The sequence below is a fragment of the Podarcis gaigeae genome (assembly GCF_964106915.1).
Source record: "Podarcis gaigeae genome assembly, chromosome: 9".
Classification (NCBI taxonomy): Eukaryota; Metazoa; Chordata; class Lepidosauria; order Squamata; family Lacertidae; genus Podarcis; species Podarcis gaigeae.
Window position 1 is genome coordinate 49,091,302 of NC_139685.1, and position 21,440 is coordinate 49,112,741.

General features: G+C 39.7%; 2 protein-coding genes across 10 annotated transcripts in view; one reads left to right on the top strand and one right to left on the bottom strand.

The window, feature by feature from the left end:
- On the bottom strand, nt 1–20,259 carry ABHD18 (abhydrolase domain containing 18). 9 transcript variants are annotated; one of them, XM_083755839.1, is made up of 14 exons: nt 20,118–20,259; nt 19,004–19,053; nt 16,302–16,329; nt 15,818–15,902; nt 15,337–15,437; nt 14,723–14,801; nt 14,541–14,627; nt 12,943–12,968; nt 11,451–11,589; nt 10,481–10,570; nt 9,935–10,036; nt 5,051–5,423; nt 3,840–4,002; nt 1–2,648 (listed from the first exon to the last, which is right to left on the bottom strand). In XM_083755839.1, exons 5-14 carry the CDS (start codon nt 15,360–15,362, stop codon nt 2,597–2,599), a joined length of 1,137 nt encoding a protein of 378 aa, XP_083611965.1. In that variant the 5' UTR covers nt 15,363–15,437; nt 15,818–15,902; nt 16,302–16,329; nt 19,004–19,053; nt 20,118–20,259; the 3' UTR covers nt 1–2,596. The 9 variants fall into 9 exon arrangements, with proteins under 9 accessions (XP_083611965.1, XP_083611958.1, XP_083611961.1 ...); XM_083755832.1 differs by having other exon boundaries at nt 16,302–16,406; XM_083755835.1 differs by having other exon boundaries at nt 16,302–16,406; nt 19,004–19,056; nt 20,118–20,255.
- MFSD8 (major facilitator superfamily domain containing 8) overlaps nt 20,159–21,440 on the top strand; it is a gene marked incomplete at its 5' end in the record, with an annotated part of 10,961 nt that continues 9,679 nt past the window's right edge. Inside the window, one exon of the mRNA XM_083755696.1 lies at nt 20,159–20,733. Coding sequence (XP_083611822.1) covers nt 20,159–20,733 — 575 coding nt within the window. The remainder of the gene's footprint in view (nt 20,734–21,440) is intronic.

The following is a 21,440-nucleotide window of genomic DNA, read 5'->3' on the forward strand; positions in this document are numbered from 1 at the left end:
TGTTTTTGCAAGGTTTTATTGAAAAATATAAAATGCAGTTTAGAAAAGTACACAGAATTCTGAAACTTACTTTCATTTAACTTTGATTTTCCTTTTTGATTAGAACACCATTAGTAAATTACTTTAAATGAAATGTGTTAGGCAAGAGTATTAGAGACATTTGAATATAGTAAGGCCACAAAACTTCGTTATCAAAGACTTTGTTACCAAGAATTTTGCCGGTCTTTGAAATACAGAATGCACTTTAAATGCAAGATTAATTAATTCTATAAAATACTGTTGAAAGCATATGATTATGACACACTAATTCACAACACATAAACAGTAGTCTTAGAATAGTGATGTTTAGACAAATTTGACTATTTATTTAGCAAAATTTATATACCACTTGGATTGTTGAAAAAGACTTCAAAGTGCTTTACAAGGAACCCACCATGTCCATTAACTTCAGTGTGGCTACACTGGGTAGCACTAGCAATGAATAACACCCCTTAATCACTAAATTGAACACTCAAGCATGTTACTGCTCCTGCTACAGCAGATTTTGCGGTATAAAATTCTGGTAGATGCATAATATTGTGGCAGATTCCATATTAACATCCAGCTATTTCAAGCCAATCCGTTTTTGCCAATTCTGGTGTTCCAGAAACCTGGAACTGGAACATTCCAAAAGGAGACACAGAGACGATTCATGTGGGCCATAAATACTTAATTTGAAATGCTGTGCCAGTTACATAACCTCCAACATTTCTCAGATGAAAATAGGGCTATCCTAAGGAAAAATGAGACATTTCGGGATCAAATCAGAAACCGGGATGGCTTCTGTAAATCCGGGGCTATCCCTGGAAAATAGGGACACTTGGAGGATCTGTAGTTATCCATAACTTACCAAAGGAGTGAGTTTTAATACTTTAGTTCTCCAGGAAATTACTTTGAACAAGACTTCAGCAGTATCTGGAATCCACTTAAAGCTGCTGCTTCAGTGTAAAGTGCTGTTCACTACAATTAGGAAGTTCGGTCAAGCTTTTTTTTACTTAGGCTTTCACCTTAAGTTTTGGTACTTTTAATAAACTTCCTCTTCATCAGACTTTGCTCTTCAAAAATTATTCTAGTATGTACAGTCTTATGCAAGTGTACTAAACATGTCCAAATTCAATGGGACCTATTCCTAGATAAGTGGGCTGACTTCAACTTTAATTATTCAGCAGAATCCGGTTGCATTTAGAGAGTTGTATCCAACTAAGTCACTACATGGGTTTAACAACTTCCACTCACACAACAGAGCCCCAATCTCCTCTGAGCTCCCCAATCCTCTAGCAGATTTGGGATGGAGGGAAAGAGATTGTGTTGTGTGAGCAGAAGTTTATAACTTTATTGGATTCAGCCACAATAATATTTTATCAAATTTAACAGCACATACTAACTTTCATATAATATGAAAGAAAATACAATGTGTAAGATGAAGAGCTTCTGTGAGCCTAGCTCAAGTCACAGGATGCAACCACTGAATAATGGGATTTATTGTCACCAAGTCCTGCTCCCTGAAACACAGCAGCCCCATTGAAGGCTGTTCTGGAGTGTTGGGGGACCTTCTGGAACTGTGTAGGAGGCAGCATGGGGAATGCTGGGGATAATAAGGATTGGATCCAAATGAAGATGGTAACTTTCATCCCATTAAAAATATTGAGAGTCAACTTAGTCTTGATTAACTTGTCCCATTGATTTCAACGGAACTAAAGAGGAAATAACTACAATATTGGGTTGGATCCAAATGAAGTTAATCCCTCTTTACTGCAACATGATGCAAAATAGTTTGTAAGAAAACCAACATTAAATATGCAACATATACAGAAGGATTCACACTTTATTTTCATTTCAGGTGTAACAATTCAGTCAATTAACATTTTATGATTCCTCAACAGAAGTATGCACCTCCTCCCTCCATTTTAAAATAAGAGCACACCTAGCATGCTACTTTAAATGATTAAAGGTGGACAAATAGTTTTAAAGAACCAATTATGAGCTGCAGGAAAGTAATGCGCAAACTTTGTTCTTCCAACTGAAGTTGAAATAGGGCCAGGGAATACAGAAGATTGTGGGAGTATGTAGCTGCCTACTCCCCAGAGTCTGCATAGGCCATCTTATTAATTTTTATTATGAATAAACTTTTCAAGTTGAGCTCATTATTGAGAGTCTAGTTGGTCTCCCTGAAGGAATTTTTGAATTCCTAGTCCTAGTGACAACCTGGGGTGTGAAACTTATGCTAAAATTTACATAAACCAAATTTAAGCAGCCTGTATTGGTCTCTATTCAAAGGATGAGTATATTCTCGAAATAATAGTCTTAAAAATCAGCCTATTCTTTAGACAGATATTTACCTGTATTAAGAAATTGTGCTAAAATTGTCATTGGCATGACTGGTGCAAGTTTGAAATTGGTTGATTTCATTCTGATATAACGCCAAGTTCAATTTACCGTCCAGTTGGTGACTTAACTGAACTTATGTCTGACTTGTTCTCCACATGAAGTCAACATGAGGATCCATGTAAAAAAGAGCTCAGAACAAGTCTATATAGAGCGGCTCCAAAGGACAGAGCTATACAGCGTATTTCTGGAGAAAGCGTTCAAAGGCATCATATATAGCTTGTCTAAGAGAAAGAGAATATTAACAACATTAATGAAGGTACACTAATAATTTTACAAGATTTCTTTGTCCAGCTGCAGCACAGTGTTCTAACAAAAGATTTTAGCACCTGCTTCTACTATACATTTTAGAAAAATGTCCATTTGTCTGTTTTCAGCATTCGGATACTTCTTGAGATATAGTTGCCAAATTTTAGGGTTCCTGAGTTGGGGTGGTGGCCTACATTGATGTTTGAATGCAGCATGCCAGTTTAAAGTAAAAACTTTGCCATGACTATGCTCGTTTTTTTGCAAATCTTCAGGCACCACTTGAAATACTGTTGCCTAACTTGGCATGAGGGCAGTTGGTGGGGGGAGCTGTCTTCAGCAATGTTTTGATGCTAGGTGACATTTTGATTCAATTTAGCAGAGCAATATAGGACTTCGGAATTTTTTTGGTATAGATTTGGCTGCCTCTCAATAAATCATCACCAAACCCAGCATGAGGGTTCCAGATCCGGGGGGCAAGGGGAGTGCAGCAGTCTTCATTGACATTTGAACAATGGACATAATTTTAATTCAAGTTGATGGACCAAACTTGACTTGGTGTGACTTCACCTAATTTTGAGTGTCATGAGTCAAAACTCACAGATTACACTATCCATTTATAAAACACACACACAAAAGTGTTTCTAAAAATTCCTGGGCAATGCTGGGCACTTCCTGCCAATTATAAACAAAGCCACAAAACTCAGAAATCCACAATTTAGGGGTAACAAATACAACAACTGAAATATAAAACAGAACTGAGTAGGAAATAAAGCTCATTTCAGATGTAATGCTGTCATTCAGCACTAAATAAATGAGAAGGGAACCTAGGTTTATACACCACCACTTCACTGTTGTAACAACCTGGTTCCTGTTTCAGACTACATCCAAGCTAGGTGAAACTCTGTAGTTATTTTAAACTATGGTTTGTTAAAACAAGCCTGGCTCAAACTGAGGAGACGGGAGACCCTAAGCCCAAGACTCATTTCAGCTTGTTCACATAGCACAAAACCATGACTTACTACTAGCTTTGAAGTGGCCTAAATCTGTTGAATGCAGGCAACTTTTAGACTGCCACAACAAAATATGTATACTTAGCACTTAAGAGATGCAGTAGTAGTGGAGTATAAAAGCTTTGTTTGATTTTCATTGCTTAATCAATGCCTCACCTGAACAATCCTTGTTTGAAGAGGTATGCACTAACATGACCTCCTTCCAAGTATCTGATTTCACATCCGGGCCATATTTCTTGAAGGCTACGTACACCAGTTCTTGGAATATAAGCATCCTCCTTGGCTTGAACTACTATGATCAGTGTTGGATCAACTGGAACTGAGAACAAGGAACAAAGCTCTTTAAAGCTAAATATGCTATCTTCAGTTCGGAAGACAATGTTACAGAAAGGTTAAAATTACAAGGTAATTGCATGGGAATCCACAATTCACAATCATGTCTTCAGCAAATGGCAACTATTTAATGCAGCCTTAGTTCTTATTTACTGCTGAAGCAACACTGTCAATAGCTTATGTTAGATTACACAAGAATGGGAAAGAACAGCAAAGGAAAATTAGCCCATATACAATAGGTTGTGACTATGAAACCAGCTTTCTTGATCCTGCTGAAGAATCACCTTATAGCCTAATAACCTGCTCTAGTATGTTAGCATCATCTTGTGATCTGCAGTGGTCTCATTTTGACCTTGTGGCCTCCTTCCCTGTGTCTTTTTGGTTCATTGACACATGGGGTAGTGGGCTATTGTCTATGGCCATGCCCTATCATTTCAACATGTTGCATGGTCTATGGCACAGTACTGCATTTTGTTTTTCTGCTGGGCTTTGTTGAGATTAATTGGCCCTGGTGCTCAATTTTTTCATTTCAAAATTTTTTGGTTCTCGACTTGCAGAACAAGGAGCCCTAGTCCCACTTATATTTATGTCACTAGCCGCTACTATACCTTCTCTGCTCACACAAAGCTTTGCATGTTGATAGGTGTTGATCTAGCTGCTGTTCCACCAGTTCACCATAATTTACAATGAGGCAACAGCTGTGTTCAACCTTATCTGCTTTTTGCCTTGCGCAAACCAGAGAATTATGCTGTTAGTGATCATGTGAGGCTTCAAATAACTCCACAGACTATGCAACTTATGGATATAAGCTACATTTCTAGCCCTATGAGACAAACTAGACACCACTGGATATAAAAAAGAAGGGGGGGAAATCAGGTTTAAACACTTTATGTGCTCAGAGATTACTTAGAAATGCAGAAATGAAAATTTGGAGAAAGAAAACATAAAAAAGCAGAAGTATTACTTAACAGGATAGAAATAGGCAGAGGGCAGCAAAAAGAAGAATTTCAAAACTGTATTAAAATAACATGTACCTGAAAAATTAGCTACATGAGTACATTCGTCCATCACCCCTTTCATGAATCTTAAAGATTCTCTTTGTAAACTGTCCCTTTTTCCACTTATCAGATGCTTCTGATTACTGGTAAAATCCTTATTGCTACTGCTGCTGGTTGAAAACGTCTGGTTTATGCACTGCATTTTTGACGCCTCTTGCACTAACAGTCCTTCCGCTGAGGCACTTAGAGGAGTTCTGCTACTGCTAATGCAGTGACCAGCTTCCGAAGATAGAACTTTGCTTCTGGTATCCAGGTTCAGCATACCGGAATGCAGGTCCAGATTGCTTAAACTGTCCACACTGCCAGGAGAATTTTTAACAAAGTCTTGTCCCATCTTGAATGAATCTGTCTAAACAAAAATATCTATTCAATTAAGACACTTTGAATATTAGGTAGATATCCTGTAGTGTAAGGTATCAGTTACTCTGGTAACCCTAAAACATTTGCTCAGGGGGGGGGGGGTTAGTATGTGGCAACTTCTATAATTTGCTCTCTTGAATGAGCTAGATGTTCCATTACTCTAATCCAGGGGTATCTAATGTAGTGGGTTCTGGATACTGGTGGGACTCCCAATTGCCATAAACTTTACTTAGAAAGCTAGTAGGTCAGGGATGATGGAAGCTGAAGTCCAGCAACATCTGGAGGGCACGGTTGGTGACCACTGCTCTAAAAGAATATGGCAGTGTTTATATTTTAACTCAAGACACTTCCCAAATATATAGTGACTACAACACCAAATATCTCTTATATTACATAAGATACAATTGACAGTGTTGAATCTTGAGAACAATTTAATTTCTAATGTGAGTCACTTAAACTATGTAAACATAGAAAAGACTAAAGTGACATATCCCAACCTTCGGCTTGTATGAAACTGCCTTATGAATGCACCCCTATGTTAACAACTTTTAATTTAACTGTATCTGGGGTGGGTGGGGTGGAATTTATTTTCAGAAATTTGAAATCTGTGCAAATGCAAGCACATCCATAAGCATCCTTAAAGAGAAAGGCAGAAATCTCAACATAGTGTCCTCTCCCCTATCATAAATGATTAAATCATCCTCATTCTATATTAGGCTTTCTCGAAGTATCTATTTCACAAAAGTTACATAACACTTGATTGTTTTTTTTTAAAAAAGCCCAAGCAGTTTACAACAACATAGGCTGTTGTGTGTATTCTGTTACCTAATGTTGAGTACTTGCAATGCATACAGTACCAACTCCACCAGAAAGAGTAAAGGAATATGCAAGACACGCAGTTCACAGTTCTGCTTAACATAGAATAAATGTTCCTAGAGAACAAGATGCTTTCCCACTGATTTATTATTTTCTTACTAGGAGGAGGACATTTTAGTCCCAATATTTTAGAAGCTCATTACAAATAACTAGCATTGGAAACACCAAAAAAACCCAAGTTTTCTATTCTCCATCATCTTCAGAAATTCCAGGCAATAGTTTTACCAGCAGTCACTTGATGTGGCAACAGCTTGGCATCTTCCATTAGTGGCCTCCTAGCACATCTAGTCATTGCTTTTTTGTTTCCTATGCAAAATATGAAACAGCTGGGAAAGACTGTGCAGGTGAGTAGGAAAATAAAGAACCCTTCTTCTGCCACTGCCACATTTCTCCAAGTCCTCCTATAATTATTTCCTAACTAAAAGGGATAGAGCCAGGAGTGCAAGGAGCATTGTCGAAGGGAGACTCCCCACTGGGGTAGAAATCATATATTGAACAGATGGAAAACTCTTAAGTTAGGCTGAAAGCAAAGAGGAAGGTTACCATAACTTCCGTCATAGAGCTTCAAAATGCTGATGATGACGTAGTGTGTGCAAACTCAGAGGATGACCTCCAAACCACCCTAAATATCTTTGAAGCTTATGAAAAGCTTGGCCTATCGCTCAATATCCAAAAAACCCAAGTGCTGCACCAACAAGCAAGGTGTAATGTTGGAAAATGTCAACTATTTTTCCTACCTGGGCAGTTATCTTTCCACAAGGGCAGACATTGATGCCGAAATCCAGCCAGCATCACCTGAGCTCTGTGAGTGCAGTTTTCTCTCAACTGAAGTGCAGAGTGTTTGAGGACCAGGACATTTGCAGGGAAACCAAAATGCTTGTTTACAGAGCTATTGTACTACCAATCTTACTGTATGCTTGTGAAACATGCACCACTTATAAACACTATCTCCAAATCCTCAAAAGAGCCACTGAAAAATTTTACATATCACTTGGGAAGCGAACTAATGTCAGTGTACTCTAAGAAGCAAAGATCACCAGTGTTGAAGCAATGATTCTTCAACATCAACTTCGTTGGACTGGTCATTTGTGCGGATGCCTGAATATAGTCTTCCAAAGCAACTACTCTATTCCGAACTTAAAAATGAAAAGCATAATGCTGGTGGTTCACAAAAGAGGTTTAAAGACTCTTTAAAGGCAAATCTAACAAAATGCAGTATAAACGCTGAGAATTGGGAAACACTGGCCTGCAAGCGCTCCAATTGGAGAACAGCCTTTACCAAAGGTGTCATGGCCTTTGAAGATACTCAGACTGAGGATGAAAGGAAGAAACAAGCGAAGAGGAAGGCACGTTTGTCAAACCCTCACAATGATCAACTCCCATCCAGAAACCCATGTACCCACTGTAAAAGGATGTGTGGATCCAAAATTGGCCTCCTAGAGTCACCTAGGGACACACCATTAATACTGTGTTCACGGAGGACAATCTTACTCGCTACAAGTTATTGCCAAAGAAGCAGCAGCAGCCCTTCTCCACATTCTGCAACAACGGTCTTAAAAAACCCCCAACATCTGGCCACTGTCAGGAGAACTAAACGGCCTCGTTCCTGTACAGTGGTACCTTGGTTTACAACCATAATCCATTCCGGAGGTCTGGTTGTAAACCAAAACAGGTTGTAACCCAAGGCACGCTTTCGCCAATGTGGCCTCCCCCCCAAAATTGGTTGTAATTCAAAAAAAGGGACACGCACTTTCGGGTTTGACATGGTTGTAATCCATAACAGTTGCAATCCAAAGCAGTTGCAAACCAAGGTACTACTGTATACCTGAAGGAGCGTCTCCACCCCCATTGTTCACTGAGGTCCAGCACCGAGGGCCTTCTGGCGGTTCCCTCACTGTGAGAAGTGAGGTTACAGGGAACCAGGAAGGGCCTTCTCATTAGTGGAGCCTGCCCTGTGGAACGCCTTCCCAGCAGATGTCAAGGCAATAAGCAACTATCTTACTTTTAAAAGACATCTGAAGGCGGCCCTGTTTAGGGAAGTTTTTAATGTTTGATGCTTTACTGTGTTTTTAATATTCAGTTGGAAGCTCCCCAGAGTGGCTAGGGAAACCCAGCCAGATGGGTGGGGTATAAATAAAAAAGGTAAAGGTACCCCTGACCATTAGTTCCAGTCGTGGATGACTCTGGGGTTGTGCACTCATCTCGATCTATAGGCCGAGGGAGCCGACGTTTGTCCGCAGACAGTGGTACCTATTTATCTACTTGCACTTTGATGTGCTTTCGAACTGCTAGGTGGGCAGGAGCCGGGACTGAACAACGGGAGCTCACCCCGTCGCAGGGATTCGAACCACCAACCTTTGATTGGCAAGCCCTAGGCTCTGTGGTTTAGACCACAGCGCCACCCATGTCCCTAAATAATAAATTATTATTAGTACAGTGGTGCCTCGCAAGACGAAATTAATTCGTTCCGCAAGTTTTTTCTTCTTGCGAGTTTTTCGTCTTGCGAAGCACGGTTTCCCATAGGAATGCATTGAAAATCAATCAATGCGTTCCTATGGAAACCGCCTTCAGACCAGGTCCAGAGACAGTCTGTCCCCCGACCTCTTCTGAAGGCTGGGGGGGGGACAAGGGTTCTTCTTCCCACCCCCAGCATTTTAAAAAACCCTGGGACAGCGGAGGACTTCTCCGCTGTCCGGGGCGATCTTAAAATGCTGGCGGGCGGCAGCGAAGCCTTTGCTGCCGCCCGCCAGCATTTAAAAAAACCCCGGGACCTCTTCTGAAGGCCGGCGGGGGCGAAAGTCTTTGCTCCCCCCTGCCTGCCTTCCCGGGAGAGTGGAGAAACGCAGCGTGTTTCCCCACTATCCCGGACGGCTTTTTTTGCTTCTTGCGAAGCAAGCCCATAGGGAAATTCGTCTTGCGAAGCAACTCGCAAACGGAAAACCCTTTCGTCTTGCGAAGCAACTCGCAAACGGAAAACCCTTTCGTCTTGCGGGTTTTCCGTCTTGCGAGGCATTCGTCTTGCGGGGCACCACTGTATTAGTATTAATATTATTGAAGAGAAATGAGACAGGTGGCCCATTACATTTTCCTACTGAAAAGACATCATCTGATATTCTATCTACGGATCCTTACGTTAATGTTTTTGATAACCTGATAACAAGAAATAATCCCTAGTTATAATTTCTAAGCATCTATGAACAGCTATGCTGTTTACTAAATTTTTGGTGAACATGTAACAAACATGGGAGCCATTTAGCAACCAACATACAAAATGTAAGAGGAAATGCAGTATTTTTTTTTACAAAAGCAATCCAAAAATTAAATTTTCTGGTTAAATGCTCTAGTCATACGATGAAAATGCTCCTTCCTAATTACATACTGTAGTTTGACAAGCTCTCTCACAATCAACCATTCACCAGTGTAAAAATAATAAAGAGTAGAAGGGTAATGCATTTTTTAAAAAAACAAAACAATGTCAATGCATCTTTTTACAAGAATATATGTATAACAAATCCTATAGTTTCATATCTAATGTTTTTGCTGAAATGCTTGAGCACTGTGACATGTTTTCAATGGTCAAACTGTGCAGCTAATATTTAGTATGGAAAATAAAATTATACCTACTCCACAATATTCAAGCATTTGAATGATCTCTTCTTCATAAACACTCTCTGAATAATACTGTTTCTCAAGCTGTCTCCAGTTCACTGCCTTGCTCAGTACACCCTGAAATTAAAGACATTATAAAGCAGTGACAAGGCATTATGAACTCTTATTCTAAAGACACCAATTATATACAAATAATTGTAATTTATATCATTTTAGGAAAGTTTCCCCATGAGCTGTGAAAACATCTCTGGGCACATCTACAAACAAGGGCAAAGATCAAAGAACCATGGAAGCTTTAGGTTTGCATGTTTCACTCAGCTGCCTTTCATGCCTCATGAAGCATTTTAAAAATGGAGTGTTTGCGGAGGTACTGAGAGATGGAATAACTATTTTAAAAAAGTTCCTCCTCAATTCAAAATTTGGTAACTCTACCCTAACCCCAAGAACACAAAGTATTTCTACTATGAAATATCCCAACAATAAATCAAACCTGATTAATATTAGGGCTTTGAAGCCTTTTGGTTTCCCACTTGTTGGCATTGTACACTGCAAATAGATTACCGTAGTAAAAACACCAGAGGCTGTAGACCAGGAGAGACAAGGAACTAGTGGCAACGGTTTAGGCCAGTTTGACACTGCTAATGATGCCATCTGTCAAATAGAAGACAATACAATATTTTTTTCAGATTACATACTGCTTGTCACTGAAGATGAATAGTGCCTGTGATTTATATTGTATTAGTCACCTCAGTATTTTTCTTCCAAAATCCTATAAGGTAAATCTTTATCTGTTTTCTTTACACACACAATGCATTTACTGCAAATTGAAATAAATTATACAGCACAGTTGGTGTCATAATTCCTTAGGGAGCGACAGACTTATTTTGTTTTTATAAGCACAAGTAAAATGAAATTACTACCTGAGAGAAATAGCTTTCATCCCTCAACATATTTTAGAATACAAAAAAACCCTTCCCAGTTCTTTCCCCTTCCAGATTTTATTCACAACAAACTTAAATGGCATTTATATAAAAATATCATCTAAAAGATTTTGAAAAGCATTTCATAATTTTAATTATTATGTATGCATCCAGTACAGATCCTTCTTCCAAGGAATCCTTCTTCCCTCTTTAATACAAATCCTGAGGTTCTTTTTTCAAGAATCTCTGAGTAACATAAGTAAGGTTCTCATTTAATCTTCACAACAGACTTGCTGAGATAGACTTGTCTAAGGTAAGTGATAGGCCAACAATACTTCATATGTTTCATGGGTTTGTACCTGGGATTTGTACCTGGACATAAACTTGAAATTTAATAAGAATTTGATCTAACTATATTCAGTATTCAATCTAATGGAATATGGAAAATGTAAGGCCATTTCCATATCTGCGCATCCCATTTTTCATGTCTATGTCATGTGATTTAGATAACTCACTTATATTGTAACTTATTTTACAACACTTAAAACCAGCTAATGATAGACATATGTAAGCTTCAAGTGATTTATTATTTTTCAAATAAAGGTTCTTACATGTCCTCCCATGGATATTCCTGTCATCCCAAGGGGTCCATAGCCTTCTCTTTCTAACCAGTGCAGAAGAACAGCTGATTCTAGCACAAGAGCTCCTCCCATGACAAAGAGGTCAGAGACATTTTTCAGACATGATCTTCTTTTCTCCCGAGAAAAGAAAGGCAAACTTTACATATATATATTAACAAATGTTCTACAATTCAGATCACTGTCCTCACGAAAACTCTCTCTCTCGTTTAATTTGAGGCAAGGTTATGATTATATTTAAACCTAGTAGCTGCTACCTGGACGAACTGGACCCAACCATATAGCTATCTGAACTACAGTTAACAGGAGCACAATCCACACAAAACTGCCAGCAGTGGATTTTGGCCAATAAAGTAAAATATTTTCTTATAAAGTTGCTTTATGACAAAAAGGCCTCAAAATATTGATACTGCCAGATGAAGAAAAGCTGTGGACTTTGTGCAACTTATCCATCAATCTACAATTACTATTAAGGCCAGAATTTCATATGTGCTACAATAATAAACAAATTTGTTTTGCAGAGATACCTGCATTGAAGTTACAGGATTTATTTTCCAAGTAGCTATACAGTGGTACCTCAGGTTAAGTACTTAATTCGTTCCAGAGGTCCGCTCTTAACCTGAAACTGTTCTTAACCTGAAGCACCACTTTAGCTAATGAGGCCTCCCGCTGCTGTCGCGCCGCCGGAGCACGATTTCTGTTCTCATCCTGAAGCAAAGTTCTTAACCCGAGGTACTATTTCTGGGTTAGCGGAGTCTGTAACCTGAAGCGTATGTAACCCGAGGTACCACTGTACAGCAGTTTTGTCTGCTATGCAGTATTACAATTACCGTATACTGCAACAATTTAACTTTACGATGGATAGCTCTGGTGCCTGGTTAGAATTCATCATGCTATGCTTGTTCAGAGCACTTTGCTAATTTGGGGAAACAGAAGGGGGAAATGCAGGGATGAGGAATGTATTATCCTCCCCTTCTCAGTTGGGGAAAGCTGCCACTATTCACTCAAAATGGTTGGCAAAAGAAACAAGTGAAATGCTACAGCCACATAAAGCCTTCACTGTGAAATTTATTTACAGCGATTGGCAGTCTATGAAATGACCTAGTTTTCATACATCTGAACATCTTGCAACACCAAGTTGCTGCATACTTGGAACAAGGTTATTTCTAGAAATAGCTTATATAAAGGATTTGAAGACATTCAGCATTAACAGTTACCAAAACCGTCTCACATTCAATGTATGCAGAAGGTAGCAACTTTAAAAGGTTATGTAGCCCCCTAAAGTGGCAGAATGCAATATTCCTATTTGTATTATTGACCACTGTGGCTTAAAATGAGTTTCTCGCAAAAAGGAATAAAGTCAAATAAACACGATACATCAGAAATAAGATATAACTTGTAAATTTTAAGCAGTATATCTATTTCCTAAATGTATCACAGAATACAGTACATTGCTAATACTTACAACTGATCCTTGGGTTTTCTGCATCCATGTACAGATAAGAGTCAAAGAAATTAATATGGAAATGTATAAACCTTTTGAGTCTCAACATTTTCATTACAATTTATATTTAAAGGTTTTTTAAAAAAATAAATGTGCACACTAAAATAAAAGTTATTTTAACTGTGTGGGTTTAGGCTTGCAATTTAACAATTAAACAGGAGGTAATGTGAGGGACGCGGGTGGTGCTGTGGGTTAAACCATAGAGCCTAGAACTTGCCGATCAGAAAGTCAGTGGTTTGAATCCCTGTGACAGGGTGAGCTCCCGTTGCTCGGCCCCTGCTCCTGCCAACCTAGCATTTTGAAAGCACGTCAAAGTGCAAGTAGATGAGTAGGTACTGCTCCGGCGGGAAGGTAAACGGCGTTTCCGTGCGCTGCTCCGGTTCGCCAGAAGTGGCTTGGTCATGCTGGCCACATGACCCGAAAGCTGTACGTCGGCTACGTCGGCCAATAAAGTGAGATAAGCGCCGCAACCCCAGAGTCGATCACGACTGGACCTAATGGTCAGGGGTCCCTTTAATGTGAGCTCATGCATTATGTTAGACATAGGAGATTTGAGCTCATGCATTATGTTAGACATAGGAGATTTGAGTTCACACATGCGTAACATTTCAACCACTGAATGATTTATCTAGACAAGTTATTATACATAACTAAACAGGAATATGAAAAACTTGTCTTACTGTTTTATTAGGAATTTCAGTAACATTGCTTAGAATAATGGCCATGATCCAGACATGTTCCACACAAACATTCTGAATGTTTAATTGTTGCCAACTAGTATTAAGAAAATAATATGTGAATTAAGTTTTTGTCCTCTTGGGCTACATCTTGGGATAAATATAATATCTCTATAAGAAAGTAATTCAGAATTTGTTAACAGCTGCCCAATTGGTGACAGATTTCCATTTTTGTGTTATCAAAATGCCAACAGAAGAGGATTGGATTAAAAAACCCCTCAGATTTATTGATAGATAAATTAATGCAGTGGCTTCAGACAGGGAGACAGAAAACTAATATTTTATGAAAGACTGCTGGTTGGTAATTTGGAAACTGAATCTCTTAATTGTGACAAGTCAAATGCAAACATGGCAATCAAGTGGGGCAATGCATTCTTTTCCTATTATTTTTCTCTCTAAATGGTCCTCATGCCCTCCCCAAGCTGCATTTAAAATGTGTCTAATTTTAGATAATGATGCCCTGGAGTCTATTTGCACATAGTTTAACTTTATATATGATTACATACACGCAACATTAATTTGAGTTATTTATGCTTTTGGAGATTTAAGAGTTGCAAAATATCCACAGAATATATGATTTCTTTTCAAGCAGAACCACACATACTTAAGTATAATCATTAGGTCACTTACAGGTCATTTACTATATTTCCAAGCTACCAATCTATACAGGAAACATATAAATGGTTTACATTTCATATGCTTTTACATATTTGACATATCCATTCACCATATTAGTGTTGGAACTAAAAACATGACTAGGCAGCAGCATCTTTCCTCTCTAGATCTGTGCTTCACAGATACATTTTGCTTAATATAAAGGATATAATAAGGGTTTTCTAACAACAGTGAAGCCATGCAGGCCTCTTTGATCATTGGACGGGCCATTAATGTGCGTCGTCTCCAAAAGTACTAGAGAGACAAAAGTTTAATAAGATTAAATTAAACAGAACAAGTGTAACAGGTTTTTTTTAAAAAGCATTAATGAAGTAATGTTGTATGCTTACATGGTCGCCAGTGCCTGCTAAATGAATGCACACTGGTCTGTATTTGCTGTTCCATAGCTTGGGTACTAAAAACTGAAACCTATCAAATAGAAAGCAATCATTTAAAAACTATGCCTACATGAAATAAAGTTAACAGACTAGCAACTAATATCACACAAAGTTTTACATCAAGGACTAGTAATGCATTTCCCCACTCTTAAGTAATAAGCATGATTGCAGAAAATGTTTTCCAGCTACCGTGATAATTAAAACTGCTGCTAGCCATCATATATGGCATTTCTCCAATCAAATGCAAATCCAGAATAACTGGCACATGTGTATGGGGAAAAAAACATTGTACAGGGATCTAAAATGTCCCTTAAGGCATGCAGAAGTTTAGTTAGGACCTTTTTAATCGTAGTATTATACTTACTGGGACAAAAATTTCAAGAGGAACTCTCAGCACGTAAGGTAAGGAGCTGTTCCCAGTGGCACTCAGTGCAGACAAAGCCCTAGCCAACATGCAAACCTATCCTAATTCAAAATTAACACACGTATGTGTCACCTTTTCATCAGCATTTCATCTCATCTCACTCTCTGTAATTTCGTAACTTACATTAGGTGCCTGTCCTTACCTTGCTGTGATGGATTCTGGTGGCATGATATCTGGAACATAATGAGCCAAGGGGGAAATGAACTGCCCATCAAGGATCTTACAGTCTGACTGCTCTTCAACCTACAGTAACAACATTGCATTCTTACTGAAACTTTCAAACATTAACAAGTACATTTGGTGGGACAGAGGAAGCTGCCTTATAACATGTCAGACCATTGGTCTATCTAGCTCAGTATCATCTACACTGACCAGCAGCAACTCTCCAGGCAGGGAATATATCTGCACCCTACCTGAAGGTGCTGGAGATTGAAACAAGGATTTTCTGCACACAAGGCAGATGGTCTACCTCTGAGCTACAGCCCTTCCACTAATATCTAGTGAATTCTAGCAACATGCAGATTACCAAGCATTGGTTCCTTTCTCATTTATCCTTTTTCATAATCAGGATTACAAATCTGCACAGAATCGTAAACTAATTAAAAATAAATGCAACTTAATACCTTGTTGATGTGCACTGGATAGTCTCTTGAAACCAGATTTTGACATTTTTCTCTGTTTCCAATAATCTTTCTGAATGCAAATATTCTGTTAATGACAAAAAATAGTGTTAAGTTTCAGCTATTACTACACACAAGACACAAAAAATGTGTTTTATAATTTTGTCTCTGTTTGGCCTGAATAATCTTTAATTCCACCCCTACCTAGGATGTTATAATATCCAATGTTAACATTAATAACTCCTGTACAAGCTTTGTTTATTTTTAATGTGACACCAGTCTTTAAATTTAAATATGTATTAACACAAATATTACCCTTCAATTTGAGACAAATGCTTTTCTAACTTTTCCTTCATACAGTATAAGAAAACTGTTTTAACCTTTCAGTGTGCACTTAGAATATTAGCTTTGGGGGTACTATTTTTTGAAATTTAAAAACAGAGCATGTACCCCAATCTGGAATATAAGCATGAGTGAGCATAACTACCTTTTCAAGTCTTCTGGTCTTCCCCATCCTTGAATAAAAAGCTTAGTGAGAAGTAGGCGCCTGTATAAGACATCTAGTTTACTCACACCCATTAGCAAAACACATCTAGAAAAAGAGCAGAGAGGGCTGTTTAACATACTGGTGAAAAGTACTGTTGTTTCTTACTTTGTAACTGTAAAAGTACAGCTCTTATTTCCAATGAAAGCAAACGCTAGTTATAAACACACAGAAATTGTGCAATATAACTTTCAAAAACATGCTTGAAACTGGCACATTAATCTTTGTTAAAGAGAACCCCTATACTTGCTTTAAGAAAATGACTAAGGAAGTAGAATTTGTTTGCTTTAAGAAAATGACTAAGGAAGTAGAATTTGTTAGCACTTGATTTGATGCACCTTTAATAAGCTGCCTGTCAACAATTTGTTGCAATTCTGCTACAACAGCAAATATCAGTGAAGAAAAAAAGACATTCTATTAATCCAGTTTGTTTTCTTTTACAAATGGGAAAAGCTATGTAGGCAAAATACTTATATTGATAGTATAACCATTTTCAGGAATATGCCTAAAGCTGGAGCAAGTGGAGGCATGTCCACATCCAATGCTGATCAAAGGGAGAGAGAGAGAGAGCAATAGGAAGTACGATACATTTCTTCCCTCCCAGGAGAAGAGGGGAAGTGACAACACACAGAGCCCTCTCTACCAATTACATTTTCTATGGTCTGTAGTGTCAGCCCCTCTTATGTTAACTAGCAAGAATATGCAGTGGTTAGGTTTGGCTGATAATCTCCCACTCAGGAATAGGAACCAATCTGAACAGAAAAATGAAAACTTTTAAAAATGTAAAACACCACTGAAACAGCCTATTACCTGCACAGCTGTTCACACTGCACAGATATTGAAAAGAAACCTTCTACATGTTAAATTATTTTGTATTGCAAATGGGTAAATTATAAGGGTGCCTAGACCAATGCGGAGGACACAGCTGTTTAAACAGAGCAATACTTGCTGTGGCATAAGCAACATACCACAGAGTACAGAGCCACCTAATTTTAGGAACGGAATCCTAGTGGATAAAGATGTTGGAAAAATCCCAAGAGTACAAACGTTGTAGTTGGAAAAGAATGTGCACCTTGTAACAATGAAAAGAGCTGTAAGGAGTTTACAAAGAGAGCTCAATTTACATGCCTTAATTTGAGTGAAGGGAAAGGTGCTTGGTTCCCTTTTTTTTTTGGTAAATCTTTCAATTTTGTAAATGTTGCAATAACTGAATGAACTTTCCCATTGTATTTAACTTCATTTTAAAACATGCACACTCTTTTCAATCTCCTAAATTCATACGTAATATGATGGTTGCAACAATATATTTTTATTAGTAGGCATTCCAAACCTAAGTTGTTTCTGCATCACCAAACTGAGATCTTTTAGAATGCTTTCCAAAATAAACTCTAAGATAATAGAAGATGTGACTTTTGTAAGATAGCTCTAGGTCAAAGTATTAAATTGTGCAATGTACATCTAAAGAAACAGAAGCTATGTCCGAACACTGAGAGACTTTTCCTTCCTGAAAATCATTTCAGTATCATTGCTGTGGTCATCTACTGCTTATCAAGCAAAGCAAACAAAAGCAACCTGCCTTATCCTTTGACATAATGTAATTGCTTAGTTAATATTTCACCACTGCTATTTCGTCTTTTCACTTACCACTGAGTTTTTTGACTGGAAACAAATCAATAGAATCATATTTCTATCTCACTCTTCAAGAACAATGTCAGGAATTTGATAGCCAAGGTTCTTTGTTGCTACTTTTTTCCAACAATTACAACACAGGATGAAAAATTAACAAGGAGCTGAAGTGCTTTAAGTCTAGAATCTATGTAAGATCTTTCAAACATACAACATTCTGCTCTAAATATACTTTGATTACTGAAAAAGCTAGTTATTTTTCATTCACACAAGGACACACTCCAAACAGCAAAACCCAAGGAAACGCAAGATGGTTAGCCTAGCAAATGACCCCCTCCCAACTTTTGGTAATGTCAGATTAACCTTGATATTTGGTATAAAGTAGCATTTTTCCAGAGCGTAAAAACATGATTACAGTCACGCTTCATTTCCAAAGTAACGTTTCACAATGATAGCATACAAGGTTAGTATGTTGAAAAGATAATATGTTGCCAAACAATCTACCAGCTTTTACTAATCCAAAAGTGTCTGAAATATTTGTAGCAACAACCTTGGCCTCAAAAGCACTGTCCTCAAATAAACACATTGCAATTTGGAATCAAAATGAGAACAGGAAAGAACAGAAATAATAAAACTATAATTAGTGGGCCATGAATTACACAGCAGTATTATAACATCAGGAATGTGATTTACAGTGCAATCCTATTCATGTCCATTAATAAATAAGTTGTTTAATACAATGTGACTTACTCCCAGCTAACTATGCATAGGATTGTCTTAGTCGTGGTTTGGACGCAATATCTTTGCAATATACAAAAAGAAAAAGTTGACACCATTTTCCCCCTACAATAAATCACTGGCAATCTACACTGCGAAATGTATGACAACCCTGAAAACAACAAAACCAGCCATGTAATTTATGAAAAAGGAAACAAATGTTTTCATACCACACTTTCATACAACACCCACACACTAAAAACATACACCTATTAAGGTTCTCAACCAGAAGTTGTTCATACCTGTCAACCTTGTCAGTCCAGAATTCTCTTAACCGCAACTCTCTTCATATCTGCTGGTTCAAAGTATGAATGAGTCAAATTCTGTGTGTAATTCAAAATATTAAGAGTATATATGCTACTAGGAAAGGCTTCAGATTTCCCCTCAGCACCCTTTTATAAAACAAATGTGGAGGACAGCTTCTATTTGACACTGCAAACCCTAAACAGAGATACTTACCCCACCACCAAGAGGCCAGAGTTATGAGCTACTCCACTCACTGTGGGAGCTGCTACAATACCCTGAACTACTCTGGCTCTCACACTAGTTTTTAAAAAGAGGGTAATATAGTATCACCCAAAGGGGGCAGATCATTTTTTTTATTTGCCAAAATCAGCATGTTTCAGACCTTCAGAATTTTGTTCTGGCCTCCTAACGTTAGTGCTTTAATAAGCAATAGCCACTGGATCCGTAAAAAGAGCAATGCTTTAGAAAACAGACACCCATATCAGGAAAAGCAAAAACAGCATCCATGCACTTCAACGAAGTTCCTTTCTCGTTGGCCTTCCTCTCACCATAACGGGTGAACTCTAGACTGTCGTTATAACCTTCACAAGCAAACAAAAGCTTCCCACATATGGATAAGGGCGGCGTGGGCTCGTGATTGATTCAACGCGCCTTCAACCCGACCCGCCAACAAATAAAATTACAACGCGGTTGGTCCGGCAGGGATGGACCGTCCGAACCTACGTGCTGGGAAGCGAAATCACGGCATTCAATGGAGCTGGTTCCCGTGTGGAAGATGCATTGGATTGCCGACTAACCCAGAAACAAAAGTTTGCCCCCCCCAAAAAAAGGAGGGTGGAAAGGGGGGGTCCTTGGATAACATTTACCCTTCCTCCCGAGAAATGAAGGCACGGAGGAGAAGGTGTGCAGCCACAACTTGTGCCACAAGACCCCGCGCAGGTGCAGGAGGTCTTCTGGCGCTTCCCAGCAAGCTTGGGCAAGGACGGCCAGGAGCCCACAGGCTTTTCCGTTACGTCCCACGGCGACGACCTACCCATGTCCCGCCACCCAGGGAGACGCGTCAGGCTGCACGTCCTGCCCGCGCGGAGGCAAAAAATGAATTCTCCCCACCCGCCACACTGAAGAAGCGGCAGAAGGGAGAGGCGAGCGGGATGTTTCCTTCCTCTTCGTCCTCGTCCTCCAGCCTCTCCCCCTTTCCCAGCCTCTCCTCTCATCTACCAGCCTCCGGGACTCCGTTTCACCGTCCCGCCACAGTGAATGAGGGAGGGAGGCGGGGCAACGGAGGAGAACTTCGAAGGTCGCCGCTGTCACTCACTCCCTCTTCCCGCTCTCTTGTCTCCGCGCGAGAAGCTGCAAGAGAGCGGGGCGGGGTAAGCTGCCTTTACACCAATCAGTGCCTCGCCTCTCACGTGACCAACAAGCGCCTGGTGTTGTTGGAGGCTGGTGGTTGTTGTTTTTTTGTTCGCCGTCAGTCACGTGGCGCGTCACCTCACGGCTTGATCGGGAAGACGCGGAGTAAAGGAAAGGAGGGCGGCCGTGGGCGTGTGTGGAATGGCGTGATTCCAGTCCCACCCATTCCTTTCTTCCTGGTAGCGTCTCTGCTCCGTCTTGCCTTCGCTGCTGCTGATGTTCTTCGTAAGCCGACCATGGCCGACGACGCTGTTTGGGAAGCTGTGCCTGAAGGGCAGGAGGAGCCTTTGCTGGACCCCCGGGCCCCCAGTTGGAGGTAGGCGGAGGGAGGCTGCGCTCCTTGACGGGGTCTCGCCTCGGAGTCAGGCCCCTGAAGAAGAGCCGGTGTCGGATTGTCAGTCGCTGAGGGAAGGAAGGGCCGGGTGGTCCAGGCGAGGGCGGAAGTGTTGTTTTGTTGTTGTTTGGGGGTTAGTGCTTATATTCCTATACTGTTCTAATTAACGCCAAAAGGTCAGCAGGCTTTGAACTTTAGAATCAAATATTAAGCTTCCAAATAAAAATGCGAAGCGTCACAACGAATATTGGTATTATGGCGCCTCCTTTTAAAAGGGCTCTTATTATTTATTTTATTCCGGTGGCATTTTTTTAGTCGAGCCTTTGAAAAAGGCTTTCATTATGCCCATTTCCTGTTTTTTTCAAATTGTTGTATTTAAATACTGAAGTCCTAGAGCAGGGGTTGTCAACCTGGTCCCTACCACCCACTAGGGTGTTTCAGGATTCTAGGTGGGTGGTAGGGCACAAGCTGAATCCTCCTTCCATCGAGCACTGGTGGGCGGGAAGAAAATGTTACTATCAAGAAAGGTGCATTAGTGGGCGGTAGGTATAAAAAGGTTGACTACCCCTGTCATAGGGACGCGGGTGGCGCTGTGGGTTAAACCACAGAGCCTAGGACTTGCCGATCAAAAGGTCGGCGGTTCAAATCCCCATGACGGGGTGAGCTCCCGTTGCTCAGTCCCTGCTCCT

Bases quoted from the DNA above. Each gene is read 5' to 3' on its own strand.
- ABHD18 (XM_083755832.1), bottom strand. From the start codon at position 16,393: ATGGGTGTGAGTAAACTAGATGTCTTATACAGGCGCCTACTTCTCACT. The intron at 15,903-16,301 runs GTAGTTATGCTC...TGTCATTAACAG, and splicing joins AGACCAGAAGACTTGAAAAG to AATATTTGCATTCAGAAAGA. The intron at 12,969-14,540 runs ATCCTTTATATT...TTATCTGTACAT, and splicing joins TGTTAGAAAACCCTTATTAT to GGATGCAGAAAACCCAAGGA.